Below are 27,999 nucleotides of genomic sequence, written 5' to 3'. Positions count from 1 at the left end.
TAATCCAAGAAAGGCCTTGGTAGTGTTGTGTTCTCCAGATATGCTTAGTTTATACAGAGTTGTTTTATTACAGTGATCTTATCCAAGAGGACATCTGGGCAATAGGTTTGTTGTACAAATAAATACACATTTATATAATTGTTACTTGTTTTACATTGAATAACTTAGGTTAGTGTGGGGGTCAATTGAAGAATATTTAATTGAAAGACATTGAAGAGTATAATTCATTTTTGATCTTCCGTAGAGTGGCCTGTCATGTTGGTGGATAACACATTGCCGTCCAGTCGGAATTTTGTTTTACAGATAGCCTTGTAGACTTGAGAAGGTGTGGGGGCTCTTTATGCTTGTAAGGGATTATTAGGTAAAAAGTGGTCTGCTTTGCAAGCGCTGTGCAATCTTGTGAGCAAATGGATGTTTTCCAGGAGTGTGTGTGAAGTTTCTGCTTATCTTCCAGATAAGGGAACAATATAGTGAGAGTGCCCTTGATATCCTTTTTTTTCTAAAGCTAGGCAGTATAGATGTTCTTGTGCACCTTAGGGGAGCTACTGAATGTACAAATGGTGATACTTTCAGCCCGTGGCTAAATTGTGGTGGGTTACCTCAAGGCAGATTCAGGCTTGCTTTAAAGTAGTGCAGACTTATACTTGGAGCAAAGTCGAGGTTTTATTTATAATTTGCACACAACCCATAGACACAAATACATTGCACATGAAAAATATTAGCCTTCGACTATTCTTGAGAAACATAAACACTACACAAATGTGGTTATCTGTAGGAAAGTACCCCTTTTTGACATGGTCATCCCACATTTTCCTGGGATTTGATGCAATTTTGACTGCTAACTAAGTCACCAATTCCAGTGTTCTATCCCTAAAACAAAGTAACTGTGCAATTGTTTCCCAATTGGCAAGACCTTTAGCACCCCTATAAGTCCCTAGTAAATGGTCCACCTGGTACCTTGGGCATGGGTCCTGTGGAGGTTCCCTAAGAGCTGCAGCATGTATTGTGCCACCCTAAGGGACCCACCACTAAACTCACGCAGACTGCCATTTCAGACTGTGTGAAATGGTGCAGACAAGGGTGAGAGCATGGTATGGCACACGCCTTGTGTGCCATGCCCCATCACCCCTACAGCAGGTTTCATAACCCTAAGGCAAAGTGCATCATATTACATGTGAGGACTGTGAGAAAGTGCTCTCTTCCTACGTTGCTTTAGCTCAGGGCAAATGGGGAACAAGGAGCACCAAAGGTGCACCCACAGCAGCACTAGGGCGGCCGGGTGCTGTTTTGACGCCGGGCTCCCTAATGTTTGCAATGGGGAACCTCCGGTTTGCAAAGGCACTGCAGGCTTGGGGACGAAGGTCTTCTAGGTGCGACCACCACTTCGAGAGGTAAGTTAAGAAGTTAGGAGTTCGTTAGGCACTGTCGGTTTGGCCACCCAAGGCTGTGGGCGTCTGGTGCAGGGGGGCTTTTTGTGTTTAGATCTTCTTAACAGCTCCTGGTCGCAGTTGGGGGGACCTTCCGGATTTAGGCTGCAGGCATTGGCTGGAGGTTTGAGACAGGTCAGTTGTCGCCGGATCTCTGGTTAGGATCGCCGTGGGGACCTCCTCATGGTGATTGCCCACTCAAGCCTGGGCCGTGGACGTGGGTGCAGTGTGGTACGGACTTGCGGTGTCCGGCCAGAGCCAGAGGTTGCGGTTAAACAAATCCAGTGTTCAAGGGAGACACAATCTTTGTGGTTGGAGGCAGGCCGGTTCTCCGGGGTTTTAGAGGCTGCTGGCTGCAGGACCCACTGGGATTTTGCATTAGCTGGTTCGAAGTGGAGATAGGCCGTTAGGGCTGGGGCTAAGTCAGTGGGCTTCTTCCTCTTGTTAGCTTCTGCACAGCTGTTCGGCCCCTCTTCTTTTCTTGCAGTTTCTTCTGGTCTGAGGAAGCAAGGTTCAGGGGTGCCCTAAATGCTAGCTTATGCCACCCTCCAGTGGGAGGGTGGCATAAGCCTTTCCCTGGTTGGCTGAGTACCCCCATCTGCAAGATGGCGTGGACTCAGTTGTGCTTCACCTCGCCTCCCCCACCTGAGGGGTGGAGTTGGCAGAGGTGGGCACACCTCTCTTCCTCACTTGTTTTTCCCACCCACAGTGCGGGTCAGAACCAGTGGGCACCAGTTGCTGAAAGCAGTAAGTGGTCTGGGGAAGCTCACAAAGGCGGGACACCTTTTGAAGCTTCTCCTCCATTAACCCTGCCCATCCTGGGGGAGGATGCTTGGCACCTCGTCCCAGGATGTGCATTGTTTCAGGCCCAGAGAGCAGCAGACTCTCGACACGTGTACAGAAACATGTCTGGTGGTGGAAGCTGAAAGCAGCCACTCAGCCTGGACAGTAGTGGGAGGTTAGTTTTCAGGGGCCATCTCCAAGATGCCCTCTGCGTGCATTTTTCATTACATCCCACACTGGCATTAGTGTGGGTTTAATGTGCTGAAAAGTTTGATACCAAACTACTCCGTTTTCTTTGTAGCCATTATGGTGTCGTGGAGTTGTACTGACAAATCCCAGCACCATATACTCTTAATGGCCGCACTGCACTTGCAATGTCTAATAATGGACTTGGACACTGTAGGGGTACAGGGTTCCTCCACCTGTACCCTCATCACTGGTATAGTGCACCCAGCTAGAGGGGTGACTGATCTTTGCCAGGGCTGTGGGTTGTAGGCATGGCACACAGATGTGTGTGCCATGTCAACTCTTCACTTTGTTCTTCACCAAAACACACAGCCTGCAAAGGCAGTGTGTGTGCCAGGGTACAGGGCCTCTTATGGTAGCATTATAAGTGCTGCCGCCCTTAGAGGCCTTCCCTGGTCACACTGCCCTGGGTACTTGTGGTACCATTTACCAGGGACTGACCTGGGGCCAAAGATGCCAATTGGTTTAGTTTTGGGGATAGAACACAGGCCCTGGGAACCTGTGTGGCAGGGACCCAGGGCACATCAAGTCAAAGTGCATCAGTAGTCGACAAAAAATGTGTGTGTGGGGGAGAGGGGGTTATTGCAACAGAAACCCAGCTTCTCATCATATTCATATGCGACCCGCTATTCCCGGTCGGGCGCTCATTGAGTATGTTCTCCGCTCAGACTTTGTGCTGTGAAATCTGAGCTATCGTGGCCCCTGGGGGATTAGAGCTTCCACCTCATGATCTGATGCCTAGATTGTTTCAAATGAGGTGGATTTGCTACTCAACAAACACTTTTGTTGAGGCCTATAGCCGTTTAAAAAACTTTTTATTGCAGTTTAAAGTCATCAAGGATGCCCAGCCTGACGTCTGGGAATGATTCAAGCATGTGAATGTATAGAGGATACATAGGTTGGAGAACTGGAGCTGCTGGTAAATAACCCATTTCTTTAAAGCACCACAAAGCTGCGGTGTGTTACAGGTTTAATGGTTTACTGAAGGGGATGGAAAGGCCAAGAATTTGGCATATAATATCATTAACAAGAACGTTGAATGTAAGGCTGGTGCCCTTGCTCATTCGTTTTTTCTATTGCCAGACTCGCTTTGTCTGGTTTGACAGGACTTTTACTGGACACTCATGTCTTCTATTGACTAGGAAATGCTTGTGACAGAATATGAGTGGTTTAAAAGAAATCCCCTTTAATTTCACTTCCAGAGTTCTTGGTGTTTGAACAAAGTGAAGGAAGGATTTTTGTTAAAATGACCTGGAGTTATTACTGGCACCTTGCATTGTGAATTTCTTGATTTATCACTACAATAAATGCAAACCAAAAACTGTGTTGCTCATTGTATAAGGTGTTACCTAAACAAACGTTACAAGGCTGCTACAAGTCATTTAGGATTTTCGTTACCATATTAAGGCACAAGACCAAAGACTTTAGAAGGTCGCTATACTCCGCAGTGATTTGCACTATCGTTTCAGTGTATGGTTGGAAGGCATTTTGTTCCTTACACTATTTAGTTGTATCTTTCTCCCAGCCCTTTCATAGTTTAAAAAAGAACTGGCCTGTTTGGAGATTGATGCTGAGATTTTAGCCACCCCAGACCTGTTAGCCTAGACCAGATGGAATGCTAGCGATCTTAGCCAAAAATATGGACTTTACTAATGTAAACAACAGATTCCGTAATGCAACAGATTGTAGGCGAAAAAGCCAGAACTGTCTTAAGGGTCACATACGATATGGGACCACTTAGCAGATATACGTTCCCTATTGGGGAAAAAACAAACCTTGGCAAGCGAGTATGTCTAGTCTTTGTACATCTTAAGGCGCTTCTTGATTTAATTTTACATGTGTCTCTGTGTGGCTGGTGGAATGTGAAAGCGCATTAGTACACCCAATCCAGTCTCCCATTTATCCATCCTGTCTGTCACACACTGTGAGAAGTTAGCCTGGTATATGATGTCCACTATTCTAGTGGGCACCCTGCACCAGTCTAAATTACCCTTATGATGGTGGTTGTAAAGTCAACCTTATAGACAGCTATCCTAGTGTTAGCATGGACCTGCAGTCTTAGGCTAAAACTTCAGAGAGCATGTGAAGCAAGCTGTTTTACCAATTATAATCCCTTGAATACCAGATGGAAGGACACCACACAAGGTATATACAAAATATTATCCAATTGAAAAAATAGTTGGTGGTGCCGTGGGCGTCTGGCGAGTTCCTGTTCATATATATTTATTACTAACACAACCCCTCTGAACTCTTTATGAGGTCAGAGATCGAGATACATTACAAGTTACTCATTAGGCATACTTTAAGTTGCACAAATACAATTCTGACCTAGGGGCCTCACGAACCATATACTAAGTAAGTGGTATAAGAACCACTTCAGGAATGGTGAATAGGCCTCGAGCCTAAGGAATCGCTGGGGCTACACCGGACAACCAAGGGATTGGAAGTAGGAGGCCCACGGGAGATGCGTGCAGTGTCTAAACACAGTCGAGGGTTACTATGGAGTTATAATGGGAACGTAAAAGTTACAAAGTAGTAGATTCAGGACACTTCCAGATGGACTACTGTAAAACCCTTTTAAACTAGGACACTTCAATCACCGGAGTACTTGAGTTGCCTCACCCAGGGAAGCCGGGTGCTTAGGTGTTCTTTCTTGTTGGGGGTCTGGGGCTTCTCAAACCCCAATGCACAACTTCGAGGGTACCTCGGTCGTTGCACTGTTAGCAAAGTGCAGGTAGTCCAGGGTGTCTGGTCCCACGTCTCTCGTGTCCGCCACGGGTCTCAGCTTTGCTGTGGATGTGGATCGGAGTCCGAGAAGTCTGGAAGTCCATTCCTGAGTTGCTGAGTCTTCGGGTTCCGGCGGGAGCATCGACAAAGCAAACCGTCAAGTTACTGGTGGTGCCTGTTTGCACAGGGTGGTCATTCCTTGACCACAAGGGAGATTTGTTCAGTCTTCTAGTCGGTATAGAACCTCGAAGGTCCCAGAGTTTCGTTTCAGAGTTTCAGTCCAGGATAATCTAATGTCTCTAGACCCAGCTCCTATCTTTATACCAAATTTAGGGGCTGGATTACCTGCTAGGTCCCTCCTATGGTTGGAACCTGAGAAGGGGGTGGTTACACCCCATTCCCTTTGTCCAGTTACGCGCCAGAGCTGGGGCTTGAGTGCCCCAGCAACTGGTTTGAACCGGGCTATGCATGGAGCACCTTGTGTGCCCCAGGCAGTGTCTTGGAAAGCATCTTTCCATTGAACCCACCCTGCCCCAACACACTACAGGATGTCAGGGGAGGTGCTAGCACCTCCCTCGACAGGAAACCTATTGTCCAGGCCTCCCTTGCCGGAGTTTCGTCCAGCTGCAGGAGGTCAGACTCGTATCTGTGGCAGCAGCATCCATTTTGTGATGCTGAGGCTCTGTTTAACTTTAACCGGGTAAAGCAGTAACTGCATGTCTTCTCCCTCTAGAAGGGTGGAATGCTACCCCCGCCGCCAGGACTGGCGGGGGGGGGGGGGTAGTATTCCAAAGTGTTTGACACCTTACACGACATGTTTTGATAAAGCCAAACCAAAGGTAGAATTAACCGCGAGGATCATAATGCACTTAAGAGTGTATGGTATGGCTATATCATAGAACAGCTATAAGGATATGGTTCCGAAAGCTGCAGACACCCTCTCACATAAAACCAAGCACTCTGCCTTCAGGTTTGTCAAGGCCTGCCATAGGAGTGACGTATAGGTGTATATATATATGTGTGTGTGTATATATATATATATATATATATATATCTATATCTATATATATATATATATATATATATATATATATATATATATATATATATATCTATATCTATATCTATATCTATCCTTGGATGGGGAGACACTGTGTAGATTTGTGAATTGATATATATATATATATATATATATATATATATATATATATATATATATATATATATATATAGGTATACTATATCTAAGCAAGGGGTGATTACACCACCTTGCCCAAGCTGAGTGACCAGCCTGTGGTGTCAGTTTGGATGGCCAGCCAGGGGTGGCATAATACATGCTGCAGCCCCTGGTAGGCCTTGGATGCACCTATGCCCTGGGTACCTAAGGTACACTATACAGGGGCTCACAAGGGTGACCCAATTAAGTATGTACCTAAAGTACATAGTATCAATTTTAGAGAGAACAGCAGGGCTGTGGGTCTAATTAGCAGGCCCACAGCCAAACTAACGTCGAAAAACCAGAGAATCACAGCAAAAAGTGGGGGTGACCATAGGAAGCAGACACCTATTCATTTGCATGACTATTGCATTCACCCGGTCACTAAAACAAAATTGCCAAACAGTACACTTGAAAACAAAAAAAAGTCCAAACTTATTGGTTTTACCAAGTTTTGCTTTTCATTGGCATAAATTTCTCCAAATTGTGCAGGGTCTGTTATCGATCATTTGAAAATCGGTGTGTGATGATATGAACATTTTAGATTTTCGTATAAATTAACTTAAGCCAGAATAATAATTTTACTGGGTGGCTCTGATTTAATGCGAAAAGTCAGAAAAACAGCATGTTTCCAACTTTGCGCGAATTGGGTGAGAAGGAAAGAAACATTCCATCCATCAGTTAAATGAAACCCCCAGTGTCTAAACTCGGTTACTAAACATTTTCTCGCTCTCCACATTTATATATCTGAGACCTGGGCTCCTTTTGATCATTTCTTTCTCTTAATGGTTCTGTATACAAATGAAAACTGTAGGCTGTCTTGCACCGCCGATAAGAGAGCCTTGGATATATGTCTGTTTAGTGCTATCTAACACGTGATCCCGACATCACCGGGCATAAAGCAAGTTTGTTCTTTTAAATTGATTTATACGTGGGAGTCCTTTTCTCTTGGTAAACCCCATTCCACTACGCCCCATACCAATGGGTATGTACCATTTCCTTTGCTATGGAAAATTCCAGCTTTTTAGTGGTCTACTTTGCCCTCATTTTCAGATTTCAAAACAACTTCCAAACTGAGGCAGACAGCAAAGTTACAATTTAGTGTTATCACACTTGGCACAGTCAACTCTACTAACGCACCCTTTCCCATCCAACTCTATACAATTTTGAATACAGACACTCCACATACTTGTAAATCTTCTGCAATGTAACTGGTCTGTAAGCACACATCTACACGGATTCTGCTTCTTTGAATTTGAATCGGGGAATTTCCTATCTCAAATCTTTTCTTTTTTTGCACCTGTATGTTTTGCTTACGCTTGTCCAAGTATACCCACAACCAGGTTGGGAAGTTAAGACTAAAAACAAGGCAAGTAACTACATTCCCTAATCCCGTCTTTACTTGGCTCATTTCCATCTTCCTCTGCTTTGTTCTTGTCAAATATTTTTCCTTCCTTCCTGTTTATTCTCCTTTCCCTCCTCTTCTCCCGTCATTGTTTTAACTGCTCCTCTTAAATACAGCGTCATCGTCCATCATAACCCCCGTTTCCCACTTCCACAGTCTTTCTTCCTTCCATCATGTTGTGCCTCAAAAACATTTCCTACTTCCTGAGAAAACCATCAAGGTGGGGAATCTAAGTCCTAGTATAGGTCAGTGTTAGCATCCGACTCTAAATTAAATCATGTCTTGATAGCCTGCGAGTGTAATCATTCCCTTCAATTAAAGAATACTCACGGGCTGAAATCTTGAACGACCGCTAGGCTCAGCCTCTTGACCCATATCATTCTAAAAATACAGAGGCGTTATTATTTTAATGCCTGTTATCGATATTAGTCTTTAGGTGAGTGCTCTGTCTCCGAACTGTCTTCTGTCAACTTGGATTGACTTAACCACATCAGCGCGGCACAGATTCCTGCGCTGTGCTGAACGTTCTAATGAGCCAACGGGTTCATGACGGAACGGTTCCGTCATGAGCACAGACCAACCGACGCTCATGACGGAACCGTTCCGTCATGAGCATCGAAGGGGTTAACGTGCCAAAAATATTTTGAGTGTAGTATAAAATACCCAAAATGTGATGAAAGGAATGCTTACAAATAGTCTAACAGGAAATTACTCTGGTTTGCACTGCAACCCACGTTTTTTTGCCCACCATGCCACCTCATATTAGATCCAGCTTTATGGAATTCTGCCTTGGTGCTGCACCTGAAGGAACAGGCGAGTCCGAACTGCGAAGCCAGGCCTTTATTTGAACCAAACCGCAAGCAACGCAGGACCTGTTTTGGCCTAATTGTACTCCTTCATTGAGGTGCAGCTTGGTCCAGTGCCACAGCAAACACAGGGCCCACGTCTGATGTAGTGCCCTCCGTGGCCGAAAGGATGCCCAAACATACAAAAAGCGAAGGGAAGAATGCTTGAAAATGTCTAACCAGCAGACGCTTAGAACAGCATTCCAACACATTGTATTTTTTCACCACTATTCTATCTCAGATTAGACCCACCCATGTGCTAGCCTGTCTGAAATAAGCTTTCTGCCGCATATTTTACAATCATTTTGTTTCTGAAAGAAATCTAATTTTCCAAGATAAAAGTAGTGTGTTGGCAGCAGAAGTGCCTGCCAGAGTGGACACAATCAACCCTGGTGTTTTGAGCTGCATCCCATTCTAGCGTGTGGAGGAGGTAGCAGTTACAATGGTGCTTGAGGATGAAGGTTCAGTTATAAAAACATGATTCTGATTTAGTGGGTTACATGCCACTCTGGTTAAGACAATTTTTTAACTCTTCACAATTGATAGGTTTTTCCAATATGTCTCAGAGGGACTAGGTGTGAAAGTGTTCTGAATAGTCTGGGTGGGAGGATTGGGACCGGTTTGTGTCCAAATAGTAGTTTGTCATGCTAACCCTTTTGAAAACTCCATAAAACGGTTAAGATTATAACTACTTACTAAACCTATTATGTTGTCTTATGTAAGTAATGTATGCTGGCTTAGTTCTTACAACAAAAAGTGTTATCCTACAATTCACTTTTGACCTATCTCAAGTTACCATCACAAGCATAAGATAACCTATATTGTACATTTCACAGACCACCAGATGCACTCACCTGCATAACCCAACCTACAGTACACGTTAGACAGACCTCCAGGTACTCTCGGTTGCATAACACAGTACCAATTACATTGTTATGCAATCCAGTATTGAAGTACACAGCAGTGAACCTTCTGAGGCTAAATTCTGTTCTTTGAATTGCAGGTTCCTGCTAAACTGACAAGTATGCCCTCTCCGACCGAGGCACAGGAACACAGTGCTGGAGCTTTGATAGATGGAACTGCAGTTTTTGACCATCCGAGTGGTGAAGTATGTTTTTAATATCTTGGAGGGTGGCAGGTGCTGCTTTTTAGATTTATATTTTAAGTTGCAGGTTATTTTTCCTAACATCCGAGGGTGGGTGGCCTCTTTTCCATAATGGCCTTTGTATTATTTGATTTAAATTTGCCACTGAGATTTTTTTTTTTCCTAATTTCTGTACGATGTGCACATTCTTTTTGTAAGACTATCAGTCATCTAACAAACCTATTCGTCCACAGCTCGATATGAAATGTATTACCCATTCTTTTTGGAATCTAATTTTGTTTTCCTCTGATTACATGTGTAACATTTGAGATTAAGGGGCTGCTGTCACACAAACTATTACCAGTGCTAACTGTAATGGGAATCTTTTTGATTCTTAGGTTTGGTGTCTCATATTTTGAAAATAAGATTGGGTACATAATGGTTTACAAAAGCTAAATGGTTTACAAAAGCTAAAGCTTGCATGAAGACATCTCACAGAAAAAAACATGTTAAAATATTTTGTCCAAAAAATGCTCGTAAGGAATTTCAGCAGCTTGAGTGACTTGGCAAATTCAACGCATCACCCAAGTCTCCCTAAATGCCAGTAGCAGTAGAAGGATAGAAGAGTGTTTTCCACTGCTGTGTTTACCTTCCCCGTAGATAAATGTTTATTTCTATGCGCCCCTTCCTAACCCTGGTGGCTGCTTGTTTTAGCTTTCACTTGCGAGAGTGCTGGTCTTGTTCGGGATTTTTGAAACTCTCTGGTTGAATCGACCAATATATTCATCATTGTCGTATAGTGCAGGGGTGTAGGAAAGTAACCCTTTAGGACATGGTCACCCACAGTGTTTGCCTCGTAACTGATTTTATTTTGACTAGAAGTGCACTGGGTTCCCGCTAACCAGGTCCCCAGTGCGACGACTTTTTCCCAAACCCATCCAGAGGGAACATTAGAGGTGCCCTCTGAAAACTTACTAACCTCTTGTATACTCCCTGACTGGTTTCCGCTAGCCTGCAACCCGGGACACTGTTTGGCCTCCCAGGGTAATGGCCTTTTGCTCTCGAGAGATCCAGAACAGAAACCTGTCTGGGAAGATAGTGTTACACCTCCTCCCACAGGATGACCTTCTGATTAGCCTTCCTAGACTGGCAAGCATCAAAGAGCTGCAGCCTTTGAAATGCAACTCTGGCTCCCCCTCACAGGAGAGGAAGCGGACCCCCATGTCCAGAGTTCCTATGGCACCTGGACAGGCGGGAAAATTAGCTGGTCAGGTGGGCATGCCACCACCAGGCTAGTACCACCCCTAAGGTGGGCTAAACTGAGGTAGATATGATTTTTCAGAAGTAGCCATCTTTGTGATTGCCTACGTAGACTTCTGGGATGGGTACTGCCCATTTCCAACAAGAAGTGGTCATATAGGGGGCCTAGTGACCCCAAGGGTCGGCCCAGTGGCTACTACCCCACACTCGCCTAATGCCCCGAAATTAAGTATTTAGGGGAGCCCCTGGCACCACAACAGGAGACCTGATGACCTAAAAAAAAGAAGACTGACGAGAAGAGTTGCACAGCAAGAACAGAAGCCCCAGCAACTGACTTTGTACTAATCCTGCCGGCCAACCTCCTGACTTCGCCCATTGCACCAAAAGTCAAATTGTCCTACAGCTGTTGAGTCCCCAAAGCCTGGGAGACCTGCCAGCCTTTTCCCAGGAAGCAAGACCTCCTGAGGGACACTGGAACTGCATCCGGCAGACAGGAAAAGAAAGACCAAGAAGACTCTTGTCATGCCAAAATCCGACGGCGCCAAGCACCACTGCACCCAATCCCCCCCCTCCCTTGTCGGAGTGGGCCAACAGTGTCCGCGTGGTCTCCAAGCTCTCAAGGTACTAAGTCCACTGTGGTGTGACTCCTCTTGAACTTTCGACGTCGCCTGCAGCCTCTATTGCCAGGCCCCCTCAACTGCGAGTGTTGCCGGGCGGAGCAACCCGACACCCCAAAGACCGCCTGCATCCAGACGCCACGTCCCGAGAAGAGTACCAAAGGTGTCCCCAATTCCCACAACATCGCAAGAACTGAAGCCATCCGTTGGTTTCACTGGACTGGTCTCACAGTCTCATCCTGCAGCCTCTTTCTACTGTGATCATTCTCAATAGGATAACATTAAGCACACAATGCCATTTTGCACCTCTGCACTTTGACGCCCTAGTATCGCTGGGTGCTCTGCTGATGCTGCCTAGGACCTTGCTTACCACTCACCTTAACTCCTGGAGAAGGGTCCCGAAAGTCGCTGACAAGAACTGGTAAACCACATATCATTTTCTCCTGTAGGTTAATATTGCAGAACCCAGAAATTGCACTGTCGACTGTTTGAACTGAAAAGTAATTCATATTTAAAAACCTATTTACGTGGATGATTTTCTTCTGATGCCTAAACATATAGAAAGATACTTGCTGTTTTTATGAATTGGTGTGAATCTACTTGAATTGCGTCTCATAAAGTAACTATTGTGTGTATTTACAGACGCCTTGCACTTCTCTGTTAAGCCTAAGGCTGCCAAACCACACTACCCCGAACAGAGCACCTTGGGTTTGCCTGAGCAAGCCCCTTGTTCCCTCATAAGGGAACTGCTGCACTCTTTACACAATATATCTCATTTTGCTATATCATATAAAGAGCCCGCTTCCTGCAGAGGCCTTCCTGAATTCATGCAGAAACGGCGTCCTAAGGAAACTTCCAAGTGACAAGGTTAAAACAACTATAGAAAAGGGTGGCAGCAGAGCATAGAGCCACAAGCCCCATGCCACTAAGTTGCCTAATATCTCCACGCACAAGGTCACCTTCGCCCACACAACAAAGCCCAGGCCCATTGGGTGACTGCGATGTGGTCCTTCCAGACACAGCCATAAAACCGCCTGTCCCAGCCAAATCATTTCTCCTACATGATACCTCTTCTTGTCATAATGTGATACAGAGGGTAGCAGAATGTCACAAATTGCCAATGCTAAGTACAGAGAAGACTAATTTTCTGGTAGAGACGCTTTCCAAGATGGAAAGACCAGTGCAGTACCTACCAATGATAGGCTCTATGAGGAAAGTATCTAAAGAGATACTTAAAGACCCAGTTAAATCAAGGGTACTTTCTCCCAAAATTGAAAGGAAATACCGGCCTTCACCTTCAGACCCTCTCAACATCAGAGGTCACCCTACTGCAGACTCCTTGGTCGTGACTACAGTGCGTAAAAGAGCAGCATCACAAAGCACTGGGGATGGTCCACCTCCCGACAAGGAAAGTAAGCGCATAGATGCTGCAGGAAAAAGGGTTGCAACAGGAAAAGCCAATCATTGACCAATTGCAAATTCAGTGGGCCTCCTATCGCGCTTCAATAAAGCTAAATGGGATGAAATGAAAGATCTATTGCAGTATCTTCCTGTGCAATACAAAAAGGAAGGGGAGCCATTGGTTGTCGACGGGAAACTAATATCCAATGTAATAATCTGATGTGCTATAGATCGTGCAGACACAGCTGCAAGATGGATTAATTACTCAGTGATGCTCCGTCGAAATGCATGGCTTCGTATATCAGAGTTCAAGCCAGAAGTGCAATAGCATGCTTTAAACATACCCTTTGATGGCAAGCATCTCTTTGGTCCAGAAGTTGGCAGGCAACTTGACAAAATCAGATAGAAAACATCTGGGAAAGGATATTACAGAGGTGATTTTCAATCAAGAGGCAACGGTACAGGAAGTACACCTGTTGGGGTAAGGAAACAACAATTCCATCAGTTGTGGCTAGCAGTAACATCAGACCAGTGGGTGTTAGACATCAGTCCTGTATATTGCCTAGAGCTAAATACTCGACCACCACACAGCCCACCAAGAAAAAAACACCCTTAATCCTCATCATCTACACCTCCTAAAAGAAGAGGTAAAAGCGTTACTACAAAAAGGGACATGGAACCTGTCCCATAAAAACACCAAGGAAAGACTCCTTATACTTTCATATACCAAAAAAGGAAGGAACGCTTCATTCCTTATTGTACTTGCACCAACTCAAACAACACATCCTATCCGAACACTTTCACATGGTGATACTACAGGATATGATACCACTACTTCAGGAAGGCAGTGCTAACCAGACCTCTGTGCCAGTGTCCAGACCCTAAAATGTATGTTGAATGGGTTTTACCCAGTTAGAAATGGCTAGCTTACCTGTAAGTCCCTAGTTAATGGCACCCTGGTAACCACGGCATATAAGTTAGATGGGGTACACTAGGTCTTGCAGCACTGATTGTGCCAACCTGGAGGTCTCCAAAATAAAACAAGCCCCCCAGTCCTCCAGTGCAGACTGGTAGAACAGTCATGCACTGCTGGCCCAACTTTGCCATTGAAAGAAGCAACGGCAAAGCCACCAGTCCTAGACATGAATATGTCACCCCTCTGGCAGTCCCAGTGAGCTCTAAAGGTAAGGTGCAGTCAGGACACATACTGTGCATCTACTGACAGAAAAACACGCAAAACTGCCATTTGTACTGTGGAAAGACATGGTCTCCTGATTGGCAAGTACAGAGTTAATTGCTCCCCCTCAGCTGTGCTAACTCCTGAACGGTGTGACCAAAGTAGGCACTCCAAGGTATCAAGCAACTCCTTGCATTAAACCCAACCTGTATCTCAAGTCGAAATTAATGCAACTAGTTGTAGTGTGCAACTTAAGCAAAGCTGACACTTTTTTGCCCTTAAAACTCCTGTACCTTCCCAGGCACCCAAGGAGCCTGCTCCACGAGGCAGCTTTCTGCCCTCCTGCAGAGACAGGCCAACGACTCAGGAAGGAGAATAATGAGGGATTGCAGGCCAGTGAGGTGTCCCCTCCCTCCTGCAGGAAGCCACTTAGATGTTAGCCCTAAAAGACAGTCTTCAGAGGTGAAGCCGATTTTGAGGGGCAGATGTGGAACACTATTGGGGAGGGCTGCCCCATTGTTGAGGTAGGCAGGCTGGCACAGGAGGCAGAGAGGGGATACACGTTATGTGGGAAGCTGGCTCTGTATATACTATACCAAAGCAAGGTATTAGTGTGCACAGTGTCCAGTGGATCCCCAAGGGCTTACAGAGTTGCCCCTTCCTTCCCTCTTTTCCTTCCTCTCTCTTTTCTTCTTCCTATCTTTTCTTTCCTTTTACCCTCTCTTTATTTCGCTTCTCCTCACACATTTGCCTTATGAGTTATATTGTTGTGATTTTTCACTTGTACTGATGTAAGGCTTTGTATTGCGTTATCTTAAAATCAAATAAAAATTTCTTAAACTGAAAAAAGTAGATATAACCTTACTTTCTATTTTTGGTAGTGTTGGCGGGCAGTAATGCTTTATCAAAGGGTAGTGTTGAGCATCTATTGTACACACTCGGGCAAGAAATGTCACACACTCAAAGACTGGACTCAGACCAATTGTTTGTATCAAAAATATTTCTTTGTTCCATTTTTACTTGTAGAACCAAGAAGGACTTTATATAGGTAAATATGATTGCACTTTCCAAAAAGTTAAAAAGCAAGCTGGATGAATATTGAGTTTTCTTACAGGTTTGTAAAAATTTGCAAATACAATTGTAGCTACTTCGGTTTACTTTTCAGGATCACTTTCTCTACTCAGTGTGCAATGCCTAGATATCACACTGGGAAATATCCTGGATTAAATGTACGCAGGTCAGTTTTCGTCAAAAGTTTCTTAGGTTTTCGTACAATTTTCAACTCCACACTTTTTAGAATGTTTTCCACAGAAAAATAGTCAGTGGAGTTCCATGAGAGAAAATCAGGTTTTCGGTTTAAAGGTGAGTAATCTGTTTTGGGAGTTGAGTTTCTAGGGGTCAGAACCTGCGTTCCCCCAGTACTGTCTGAGGTTTGCTGGAACACTCAGGAGGCAATTTATCGACCTAGGAAGGATTGGCCTGTGACTGAGACAATGAGCAACTGGTAGCCCAGTGTGGCTGGACTTCGGTCACACTGAAGCGGACTTCTTGGGATGTCAACCCTGCAAGTAGGACCCTATCACCATTTTCGTGGACTGTGGAATCCCTGCAGGAAGACCCCCGACGTCCGCATCGCATCCACAGCATAAGGACCACTCCAAAGAAAACAATTGCAGTGCAGGTAAAGTGCCAGGATATGCTGAAGGACTGCTTCTTATGTGAAGGTAACTGTTTTTGAGAACCTTGCTGGTTCCTCTGATCAGCTCCCTGCTGGTCTTGGTCAGCCCAAGTGCTTATAGCCGAACGCATTGATGCTTACCCAAGTTTTCTTTGAAAACATTTTTAAGTGTCCAATTATTTGACTTTGCCAAGGCTTGTTCACAGTTTAGTGACATTGCTTTGATTTAATATTGCTTGTATACTCTACATCTCTGGAACCCTCCAGTGGATCTTTTTGGTTCTAGTTTCTAAATTCTGATAAAAATGTAGTCTCCTTTTATAAAGTGGTTTCGTATTTCTTGCTTGTTATGCCTATTTCTTTAGCTGTTTTTGACGCTGCTTAAATGCTTTACAAGAAATTGGTGTAAGCCTTGCTGCTGAGTGCTATAGCTACTAGGGTTGAGCTAAGGGTTTTAGAGACTGAACCTGATGGACCTAAAGAGGTTTGTAAGTGTATTGCACAGTGAGGTTGCCCAACCACACCATTTAATACACCTGATTTCCTCACACCAATATATTAAGTATGTATTTTATGCTAATTTTCCTATCTTATATAGAATTTGGTTCTTTTATTTTTGCAGGACGTGACCAAACCAGCTGAAATTCCGGTGGTAAAAGCACGAAGAGGCCGGAAAAGAAAGGTAATCTGGTGTTAACCCTTGTTTATGAACAGAGCGAACTCTTGGTGCAAGGCAGTGCTACACTCCTTGTTAATGTTTTACCAGTAGATGTGCTCTCTGTAAGCTATATTGTGAGCAAGCCAACTGACCCCGTAGCCAGCATTTATCTAGATCACAACATTGCAACAAGAAATTGACACATAAACTGCATGGACGGTCTCAGGCTTATCTGCCGTCTATCTTAGTTATGAGAAAGGGGATACATTGTTTTACTATATTTTGTAGCAGCTTGGATAGATTTCTACTGTTCTTATTAAAGGTCAGCTGCCCCAAATGTTAAGCAAAAGACACGCAGATGGTGGACGTAATGAAGTGCAAATCCACCCAGTCAAGGATCTGGGTTAAATCGATGCTTTCTTTTGCTCACCATACCACCCCAGTTTAGACCCAGCCATATGCAAATTAGTCTTGACCCTGTTCCTCGTGGTAACAGTCCAACTTGAACTGCCCAGCCAGGTCCTCCCTGAACCGGAAACGAGCATCATGGGACTGGTTTTGGGGCATCACCCCTCATCAGCTTGCTTGAATCCAGTGACACAGGGAGCCCGGTACCAACGTCTGGGCATAACCGGCGCTCTTAAAGCGAGAAAGCAAACGACACACAGATGGTGAACGGAATGCAGAGCAAATCAAACATTCACCCCCCCCAGTCAAGAGATCTGGGTTAAATCCATTTGTTCTTTTGCTCAGGCTGGACTGTTTCCATGGGGAACAAGGTCAAGAGTGATTTGGATGTGGCTGGGTTTTAACTGGATTGGCATGGGGAGCATAAAAAATAATGGGTTTAGGCCCAGATCCCTGTACTCGGGTGAATGTCTGACATTGGTCAGCATTCTGTCCATCGATTTGTTGTTCACGTTTTCTTCCTATTTTTTGTGCTCCCTCTTCCTGGTTCAATTTCTGGGCAAATATGCAATATGAATTTTAAATCCAGTTGCTGTTCATTCGTAAGAACGTCAAGTCACATGCTTAAAATGTTTTTTTTTTTACTGTATGTTTTGTAAACTCGAATGATCATGACAACCATGGACTTATTTTACTATTTAGGTTGACATACAAGCTGAAGCAGAGCAGGCGGCGGCAGCACTGGCAGCTGTAGCCGCATCAGCAGCGACAACAGTAGCAGCTTCCCCCAGCACTGTGGTTCCAAAGCCTGGTCCTAAGAGAGGAAGACCAGGTGGGTTTGAGTATTAAAACTTTTTTATCAGTCTTTTCTTTGAAATTGTTGCCATGGATGCCTGCATGTTACAAGTACTGCCATTTTCTTTCAAACATGTTCCTGTTAGGGAGGAAAACGTACGTTTCCTGGCAACTATAGCTAACCTAGATGTATTCCCAAGGTCCACACTTGTGTCTAGTGAGATCAACCCTTACTGTTGTTGTTTCTTTTTTTTTTTAAATACACATTTTGATTATTATATGAATGGACATTTAGGTTTAAAGCATTTTTATTAAGGCATAACATAGAAAAAAAAGGACAGGGAGGGGTATGCGGATTACAAAAGAATACAAGGCATAAGTGGTCAAAGCGTGGTGATAGACAGTGGCAATAGCATATAAAGTTCCGTTGAAGAAGGGCTTGGCATGTCCGCCACTGTCAGTAAAGCTGAAAGTCAAAAGAAAGGAAAAGCAATAAATTGAACCTCCCTCCCCCACCCCCAAACTCCCCGCCCAACTTTCCCCTGTCCAGTGTCTGGGTCATCCATACGCCCTGCCCCCCCCCCCCCCCCCATGAGCCCCCATTCGTTGTCTGTTTAAGCAATCGGGCCTGTGGGAGGCGTCAGTCTCAGGAGTCTAAGGTATCTCGGACAGGTAAGTTCTCTGAATTCTGTGGTCAATAGCGCATGAAAGGGTCGCCACAACTCATCAAATTGTTCCACGTCCCCCGCCACCATAAGCAATAGTTTTTCCATGCCCAGGACATGCCAGAGTCTGTGGAGCCAACCCGTGATGGAGGGGACTGTGGTGGTGCGCCAGTGTATCAATATATTTTGGACCGCCGAACCCAGCGCTATCGCTATTTGCCGACCCCTACGGGACTTCAGCGGGTACAGTAGCCGATTCGGGAGGCCCAACAAAACGTACGCCGGGAAGCGTGGCAATTCTACCTCGAAGTGAGCGTCCACCTCATCAATAACCTCCGTCCAGTAGTCCTTCAACAACGGGCAATCCCAAAGCACATGTGTGAGAGTCCCTGTCTGCCCACAGTCCCTCCAACATGCCTTCCCAATGTTCCTATTCATTTCATGCAATCTCTCTGGGGTATAATACCAATATGTAGACACCTTTGTGAGTGTTTCGGTGAGCCCCGTGTGGTATGCCGAGTGTCTCGCGCGGTATGCAATCTGATCCCATTCCTTACGGCTGAGCGTCCTCCCCAGCTCTCTATTCCAGCGCTCCCTACCAGGATTATAAAAGTGAAATGGGGGAGGTTGCAGGAACTTATATAGGTCCGAGATCAGCTTAGCGTCAGAGGTGCGAGTCACTAACCACCTCTCATACGGCCTCAACTGGCGATCTGCTGTGTCGCGTACCTGCGGCTGAAGCGCCCAATATCTAACCTGCATGTACCTCATCCTCTCTGTTTCGGCCAATTGGTATTCCTGCCTAAGGTGCTGAAAGGGGACCACCCCCTCCGTGTCATACATCTGGAAGAGCGCACGGCAGCCCGCTGCTCTCCAGTGCATAAATGCGCCCGGTTCTAGACCTTGGGTGAAATCAGGGTTCTCTGCTATCGGCGTGATTGGCGAAGGGAACGTGGTGAGATCGTGAACTTCATTAACAGCGTCCCACACTCTCATGGGGACTTGCTTGACAAAGGAAGCGTACAGATTGGGGTGGCGGTGGATCCGTCGCAAGAATGGTATCTCCTGTAAGGGACGCCCCGCTACCGCTTGGTCCTGAAAGAGCCAATGCTTGTCAGATTCCCATTTGCTCCATTCCACCAGGTAGCGCAACTGCGCTGCTTGAAAGTATTTCCGGAGATCTGGGATGCCAAGGCCTCCCGCCTCCGGAGCCAGTGTGGAGAGAACCTTCTTCATTCTTGGCTTGCGACCCCGCCAGATGAAACGTGCAATATCTGCTTGTGTCTGTCTAATCCATCCCGTAGGCGGCTGGAGCGGCAAGGCCCGAAAGAGATGTAAAATCTGGGGCAAGACCGTGATCTTGACCGCAGCTATTCTGCCAAGCCTGGACAACATCCCTTTACCCCAGCGGCCCAACTCCTCCTTGATTTTCTTGCCCAGGTCTGCGTAATTGGCCGTCACCATTGCTGGTAACGTCGGTGCTAACAGAATCCCCAGGTAAGGTACCGGGGACGATGACCACTGCATAGGAAAAAGCCTCTGCAGGTCTCTTCTCGTATCCGCTGCCAGGGACACATCTAGGGCCGCTGACTTGCCCATGTTCATCTTGAAGCCCGCCACTTTCGAGAAGTCATCCAGCTCCTTAATGCATGCAGGTAGGGCCCTCATCGGGTCATCCAGCATCAATAGGACATCGTCCGCATAGAGACTAACCGTGTGGACATATTGCCCCATCTTCACCCCTACCGCATCCGGGTTTTGGCGAATCCTCTGGGCAAACGGCTCCATGTATAGGGCAAAGAGAAGTGGGGAAAGCGGGCACCCTTGTCTAGTGCCCCTTTCTATCTCGAAGCTGCGGGAGCTACAGCCATTAACTCTAACTGTAGCCGATGGGGACTTGTAGCAATTAAAAATCATCGAGCAGAACTTCTCTCCGATACCCATCTTCCTTAGCACCTGTTCAAGATAGGGCCAATGAACGCGGTCAAATGCTTTCTCCGCGTCCACCGCTAGCAACATTCTTTCTCCTGGGATCCGTGAGGCCTTCTCCAAGACGTGCACCACCCTCTTGGTATTATCAACTGTTTGTCGTCCTGGGACAAAACCAGCCTGATCAGCCTCTACCAGGCCTGGCAGATGTAGAGCCAGTCTGGACGCCAAAATCCCCTTGTATAGCTTTAGGTCAACATTCAGGAGGGAGATTGGCCTGTACGAGCCACTGAGGGTCCGGTCCTTCCCTGGTTTCAGAATGACCGATACCGTTGCTCTCAGTAGGTCCGGCGGAATAGCCCCCGGTGCAGAGAAAGAGTTGAAAAGGCGGGCAAGGATAGGTGCCACAACCGGGCAAAAGGTCTTATAAAACCGGTACGTATAACCGTCCGGGCAGGGGCCTTCCCATGCTTGAGCCTGGAGATGGCGGCGATCACCTCCTCCACGTGAATACTATGTTCCAGGTGCTCCGCTTGTGCTGGGGTAAGGGCCGGGCGGGCCACTGACTCCAGGTAGTCCGCTGTATCTTGCAGCAAAGGGGGCTCCCCTGTGTAGAGGTCTTCATAGAACCTACGGAACACCTCCGCTCAGAGACAGCCACCCCATCAGAGTCCAACAGTTCCTTGACCGAGTTCTGCTGATGCGCCACGCGAAGCCTATTCGCCAGGAGTTTGCGGCATCTGTCCCCCCCGTGTAAAACGCATGTTTCAGGCGCAGCGCCGCGTATTCTGCCCTGTCCATATCTAACGCTGATAAGTTTCCTAGCTACCTTCAGCTGTTTCCATATCCTAGGGGCTCCTGTACGGCGATGTACATGCTCCAGTTTTGCAGCGTGAATCTTTCTGGATTCACTATGCTGTGCATTATTCCGCGATCTGGTGGTTGGGTCCGGATTCGTAGTCTTTTTTTTTTCTCTCTTTTTTTTTTTTGTAGCCCAGGTGGGCGTCGACGTCCCACCATTTGGTGCACCTTCGTGACGTCGGCACGCTTCCTGCGGAAGCTCCCACCCTTGGGCGCCATCTTCAGATTCTTTTTTCCGCCGTTGGGTCTGGATCGTCGCATGAAGCTCCGGAGAAGTTTCAGGAGAAAAGAAGGAAATACACCAAGTTTTTGAGGAAAAAGGACCGAGGAAAGTCGGAGAAGAAGACCTCCTAGAGCCAGAACGAAGAAAGAGGAGAAAACCTCGTGATACTCGACGGCCAAGGAGAAAGCGCGCGCAGGGGGCCCCCTGAGCGAGCACATGGACAACACCCCATTCAAGTTCTGCCGTAATTGCCACCACAAGTACGCGCAGAAGGATCAGCATCCGGTCTGCAACCTCTGCCTGCCGATCGACCACTCCAGCGAGGATTGCAACGCCTGTTCAATCTTCACGCCGAAGACTCAGAGTTCGAGAGAGACAGAGGGTGGCCCACCACACGATGCAAGGGAAAGGGACCACGCCGAGCCTCTACCAGCTGGGTGCCTCCTCCGACGAAGAGGAGAACATCGCCGAGGGACCAGATGACTTCACGGTCGTAGAGACCGATGTGAGACCTTCAAAAAAGGTAGGAGAGTCTACGACCCCGAAAACCCAGACAGGGCTGAGAAAGCCTGAGGGAGAACCCCAAAAAGCAGAGGCTAAGTCCTCGAAAGGAGCGCCGGCGACGAAAGTTTCGACTTCCGAAGCAGCATCCTCCGAAAGGCCCAGCGGATCCTTCGAAAAGGACTCCCAGATGGCAAAGACCAGCGAAAAGCAAAGGTCGTCGAAGCAGGCCCTCGAGAAGGGACCCTCGAGCGAGAAGACGCTCAGAACGGCCTCGACGTTGAAGGTACTGTCGAAGAGACCTGCCGAAAAGCTCTACGCCGAGCAAGCGGCAGAGATGGAGAAAAAGAGAAGAAGGCTCGAGGCCGAAATGGAGAGTATGCTCCAGAGGAAGAGAGCCTTCAAAGAAACAATGAAGAACTATACGATTCCCTCGAAGACCTTCTCGACTCCCTCGAAGACCGCTGCGACCGCCGAAGAGGTAGAGGTAGAGGTGCAGGAGGACTTCGAAGCCGAAGAGCCGCCGAAAACTCCAAACCCCACTGATGAGGGAGAAGAGGAGGATTTCTACCGCTCGGAGGGAGATTACCTCCGCGAGAGCTACTACTCAGAATCCTCGGCGTCGCTAGAGGAAGAATGGCAGGATCTCGAGGCCGATAACCCAGAGGAACCTGTGGAGACATACCCTTCGAGGCCTTCGCCGCCAGACGACATCGGGTCTTACTATGAGGTCGTTAAGAAGGCTGCAGCAGTCTACAATGTGAAGTTGGAGGAGGAACAGACAAAGGCTGACTTCCTGCTAGAGACTTTGCTCCCCTCACAGACGAAAAGCAGCTTCCTGCCCATGCTGAAGAGCGTCACGGCCCAAGGGACTGAAGCCTTCAAGGAACCGGCCACATGCAGGTCAGTGACCCCGAGGACGGAGAAGAAATACAAGTTCTCCGAGGACCCCCCTTCTATCCAGGGCACCGTGGCAGCTGACTCCATAATCGCGGCAACGGCCAGAAGAAGGGCCAATGTGCCAACCACATCTGGGCCACCACCTGATAAGGAAAGCAGGAGGATGGACCTCACTGGAAGGAAAATTGAAAGAAATGCTGCTATGCATTGGAGGATGGCAAACTCCAATGCACTCCTGAATAGACACCAATATCCGCACTGGGATGAGATGAGCCAGTTGCTGAAACACATGCCTGAGGAGTACAGGCAGAGGGCAGCCCACCTCGTGGAGGGGGGAAAGGACATAGCAAACGCATGCCTGAAGACAGCCCTAGATGAGGCAGAAACATCTAGCAGGCTGATGGCCATAGGCATCACTGAGAGAAGGCAAGCCTGGCTCAGAATATCAGGCTTCAAGGCAGAAGTGCAAAATAACATCCTGAACACCCCCTTCAACGGGGAGACGATGTTCGGGGCATCAGTAGATGACAAACTGGCTCAGCTGAAGAAGGACAATGAGACCGCCAAATCGATGGGAGCCCTACAATTCAGGGGTATGCGGAGAGGCACCCCCACAAGGAGACCAAATGGTAGAGGGGGAAACCAGCTATCACATTCGCAACAGTCGCACCACCATGGTCAACAGAGTGACAACCAATGGCACCAGGGTCAACAGAGGCAGAATTGGAACTCCCAGAATAGGGGCCAGTCCTTTCAAGGGAGAGGAAACGGACGGGGCCAGAGACGGAGAGGTGGTGATCAACCCCCCCAAAAGTGACTCCGTGAAGGAGGCGCTTACCCACCCAAAGCCTCAGGGGGGAGAGCACCAACAGCTAAGGGGAGGCTCACACGGACACGGCTCAAGAGAACACACACACCACCAGTAGGGGTAAGGTTGATTTTTTTTCTACACGAATGGAGAAAAATAACCACAGACAAGTGGATTCTAAACTTTATACAGCACGGATACTGCATAGAGTTGGAAAAATATCCACCAAGCAGAAAGCCAAAGAGAAGGGGTCACAAGGGCAAAGAACTGCAGTTGCTCCAAGAGGAAGCTCAAGAACTGCTCCTCAAAGAGGCCATAGAACAAGTCCCGCACAGAGAACGGAACAAGGGGATGTACTCTAACTACTTCCTAGTACCAAAGGCGGACGAAAGCCTAAGACCCATCTTGGACCTACGGTTCCTGAACACCTACGTAAAAACTCAAAAGTTCAAGATGACTTCCCTGCAAGAGGTCATCCCACAAATAAGGCCCGGGACTACTTGTCCACGATAGACCTAAAAGACGCATACCTGCACATCCCCAAGAACAGGAAACACAAACACATGTTAAGGTTCAAGGTGAACAAAGACCACTACCAGTTCACAACCCTGGCTTTCGGGCTCAAGTCAGCGCCAAGGGTCTTTACCAAATGCCTCGCGGCGGTGGCCGCACACCTACGAAGGGAGGGTATACACGTGTACCCCTACCTGGACGACTGGCTCGTGAAAGCAAGCTCTTACACGAGATGCAAAGCTCACGCAGAACAGGTCACAAGGACGCTCACGAACCTGGGCTTCTCCATCCACTGGAGAAAGTGCTCCATGGACCCAGAACTAGTGAAAATCTTCATGGGAGCCCTGATTAACACGGTCGAATGCAGAGTGACACCCAGCGAGAAGAGAACACTCAGCCTGCTGAGGGAGAAACGTCACTACCAGAAGGGGCATGTTCTGACAGTGAGGACGGTGAGCAAGATCTTGGGGATGATGGCGTCATGCATCCACCTGGTCCCCAATGTTCGGCTAAAGATGAGACCACTACAGGAGTGGCTGCAACAGCAATGGTCACAAGCAGAAGGAAGTTGGGAAGATCTAGTGGTTGTTACGCACAATGTGCAGGAGGAGATGAAATGGTGGACGAAGGAGAATATAATGATGGGGAAGCCTCTAACGCCACCGGACCCAACTGTGACCATCACCACAGACTCATCCCAGAAAGGATGGGGCGCACACATGAACAGGCTCAGAGTGAGGGGTCTGTGGAACCCAGGAGATGCAGTCAAGCACATCAACTACCTGGAACTGAAAACAGTGTTGCTGGCCCTCAAGGCCTTCCAAAAGCACCTTTACAACAAAAGGGTGATGATACAGACAGACAACACCACAACGATGTTTTACATTAACAAGCAAGGGGGGACTCAGTCATTCCCTCTGTCGAGCTTGGCTCAAGAAATATGTAGATGGGCGATCCCACTCAGGATAGACCTGCTTGCCATACACCTGCCAGGGAAGGACAATGTGGAAGCGGATTGGCTCAGCAGGCAAGCATCGGTGTCCCACGAATGGGAACTGAACAACCAGGAGACAGAGAAACTGTTCAGGAGGTGGGGCAGACCAACTATAGACCTGTTTGCAACACGCCAGAATGCAAAATGCCAACACTTTGCATCGAGGGAACAGGAACCAATGTCCCATGGGAATGCCCTATGGATAAGCTGGTCAAAGAAATTTGCCTACGCTTTTCCACCGACGCCACTGATCCCCAGAGTCCTGAACAAGTGCAGGTCGAGCAACATGACCCTCATCCTGGTGGCTCCCCAATGGGCGAGGCAGACTTGGTACTCTCAGATTATGGAGATGTCGCAGGGCAGAGCACACAAGTTCCCAAAAAGAAGAGACCTTCTCTCCATGGAAGGGGGACAAGTTCTACACCCAGAACCAGAAAGCCTCTGCCTGTCAGCGTGGCTCCTGAGGACTTAGAGTTCGCACATCTAAAACTACCAGAGAGCACACTTCGGGTGCTGAGAGAAGCAAAGAGACCCAGCACGCGGAAGTGCTATGGGGAGAAATGGAAGAGGTTCACGCAGTGGTGCCACAGGAAAAACATGGAGAGAAAACTGACTAGAGAGTCTACAGTACTCAGATACCTCACGCACCTGATCAAAGCTAAACTAAGCTCGTCCTCGCTGAGGGTTCACCTGGCAGCGATTGTGGCATACACAAGAGGAGAAACAGGACGAAGTTTCTTCACTTCCAGAGTAGTGAAAAGGTTCTTGGAAGGAGCGAAGAGAATAGCGCCACCCAAGAGGATGCTGCCGCCGGCATGGAACTTGAACGTGGTACTGACGGAACTCATGAAGCCACCGTTTGAACCCATCCATAAAGCGTCACTAAAAATGCTGACAATGAAGACAGCCTTTCTAGTAGCAATAACATCGCTACGCAGAGTGAGCGAGCTACAAGCTTTGACGCTGCAAGAACCGTACATACAAATACAGTGACAGGGTGGTGATGAGGACAGACCCGCATTTCATGCCCAAGGTAGTATCTAAATTCCACATGAACCAAAGTATCCAGATACCTAGCTTCTTCCAGAAGCTCACGTCAAACGCGGAGAGGGCGCTCCACACTCTGGACGCAAGGCGGGCAGTAATGCACTATATAGAAAGGACGAAAGAACACAGGAAGACAAAACAAGTCTTTGTGTCCTTCGCAAGGAGTCTCCTGGTTAGACCAGTGACTAAGAACACCATAGCAAGATGGATTGCCAAAACAATACAGCTCTGCCACATGCAAGCTGGTGAAGAGCTCACGGAGGGGCAACGAGCCCACTCAACCAGAAAGAAAGGGGCAACGATCGCCTTCCTGGCAAACACGCCCATCCAAGACATATGCCTGGCGGCAACATGGGCTTCAGTGCACACTTTCACTAAACACTATTGCGTAGATGTGCAGATGAACAAGGAAGCACAAGTGGGCCAAAGAGTGCTTCAACATATCTTTAACAACCAACGCACATCTTCCACCCAGCCGCCACATGAGTGACAAAACCGCTACGAAATCTATGCACAGCATAGTGAATCCAGAAAGATTCACGCTGCAAAACAAATAGTTTCTTACCTGTCGGTGTAGTTTTGCAGCTTGAAGATCTTTCTGGATTCACTAGCGAACCCACCCACCTCCGCCAGAAAGATGAGGCTGGAGAAGGTGGAAGGACATGGAGTAAGATAGGAACGTTTAACAAAGACAAATATACGTGAAGAAGTTTACGTTGAAGGAAAGTTTAATACACATAGCCATGGATTCACCACAAAAGAGAAAAGAAAAAAGAATCCGAAGATGGCGCTCAAGGGTGGGAGCTTCCGCAGGAAGCGTGCCGACGTCACGAAGGTGCACCAAATGGTGGGACGTCGACGCCCACCTGGGCTACAAAAAAAAAAAAGAGAGAAAAAAAGACTACGAATCCGGACCCAACCACCAGATCGCGGAAAAATGCACAGCATAGTGAATCCAGAAAGATCTTCAAGCTGCAAAACTACACCGACAGGTAAGAAACTATTCGTTCTCTAACTTTGGAAGTCAACTCCTCCCTCTTGCGCTGTCTCTCCCTATTCTCTGCTGAGGAGATAGAAATAAACTCCCCCCTCAGGACCGCCTTCAGAGCCGCCCACTGTGTCGCCAGCGATGTGTCCAAATTGTCGTTATGTGTTTGATACTCCCGGATTGACTCCTCAATGTGTTTCACTACAGATTTCTTATGTAACAGGGTGTCCCTAAGACGCCAGACACCACGGGAGGGGGAGACCGGCGACAACACAAATGTACCCGCAACCGGCGCATGGTCTGATAATGAGAGGACCCCTATGTCCGCCGTCTTGGCAGAGGCACACATTGGTCCGCTGACCAGCAAGTGGTCTAGCCTCGCATATGTCCGGTGCGCATGCGAACAATAAGAATAGTCCCTATCCGTGGGGTGCAGCGTACGCCAAAGGTCATGCAGGTCCAGATCAGCGAGCCGAGCCTTCCCTGCCTGTGAAAGTTCCCCAGTTTGCGGGTTTCTCTGCGCGGATCTATCGAGTGTGGAATCAAAAACCATGTTCAGGTCCCCCCCATAAATGATGTGTCTGTCCGGGGAGGCCGTCACGTCCATCACCACTGAGTCTAGAAAACGTTCCTGGTGTTCGTTCGGGCTATACAAGGAGCCAATGGAAAACGTCATGCCCCCCAGCTTGAGGCGGTACGCCAACAGCCTCCCCTTCTGTTCTGCGAGTTTGTACAGCACCTCCCCCCTGAAGGAACTCGATATCAATATGGCTACCCCCGCCTTTTTCGAAGTAGTGGAGGAGAAGAACTGCGTGGGAAACTTGCGAGAACGCAGCCTATGAC

At 47.4% G+C, this 27,999-nt stretch overlaps 1 protein-coding gene across 4 annotated transcripts in view; it reads left to right on the top strand.

The window, feature by feature from the left end:
* Nucleotides 1–27,999, top strand: part of PSIP1 (PC4 and SRSF1 interacting protein 1) — a 560,846-nt gene that overhangs the window by 167,225 nt on the left and 365,622 nt on the right. For all 4 annotated transcript variants that reach the window (XM_086961408.1, XM_086961410.1, XM_086961411.1 and 1 more), the window contains 3 exons: nt 9,653–9,757; nt 16,489–16,548; nt 17,635–17,764. In XM_086961408.1, coding sequence (XP_086817534.1) covers nt 9,653–9,757; nt 16,489–16,548; nt 17,635–17,764 — 295 coding nt within the window. The remainder of the gene's footprint in view (nt 1–9,652; nt 9,758–16,488; nt 16,549–17,634; nt 17,765–27,999) is intronic.

This window comes from Lissotriton vulgaris, chromosome 3_1 (genome assembly GCF_964263255.1).
Source record: "Lissotriton vulgaris chromosome 3_1, aLisVul1.2, whole genome shotgun sequence".
Classification (NCBI taxonomy): Eukaryota; Metazoa; Chordata; class Amphibia; order Caudata; family Salamandridae; genus Lissotriton; species Lissotriton vulgaris.
This window is presented reverse-complemented; position numbering and strand designations above follow the sequence as displayed.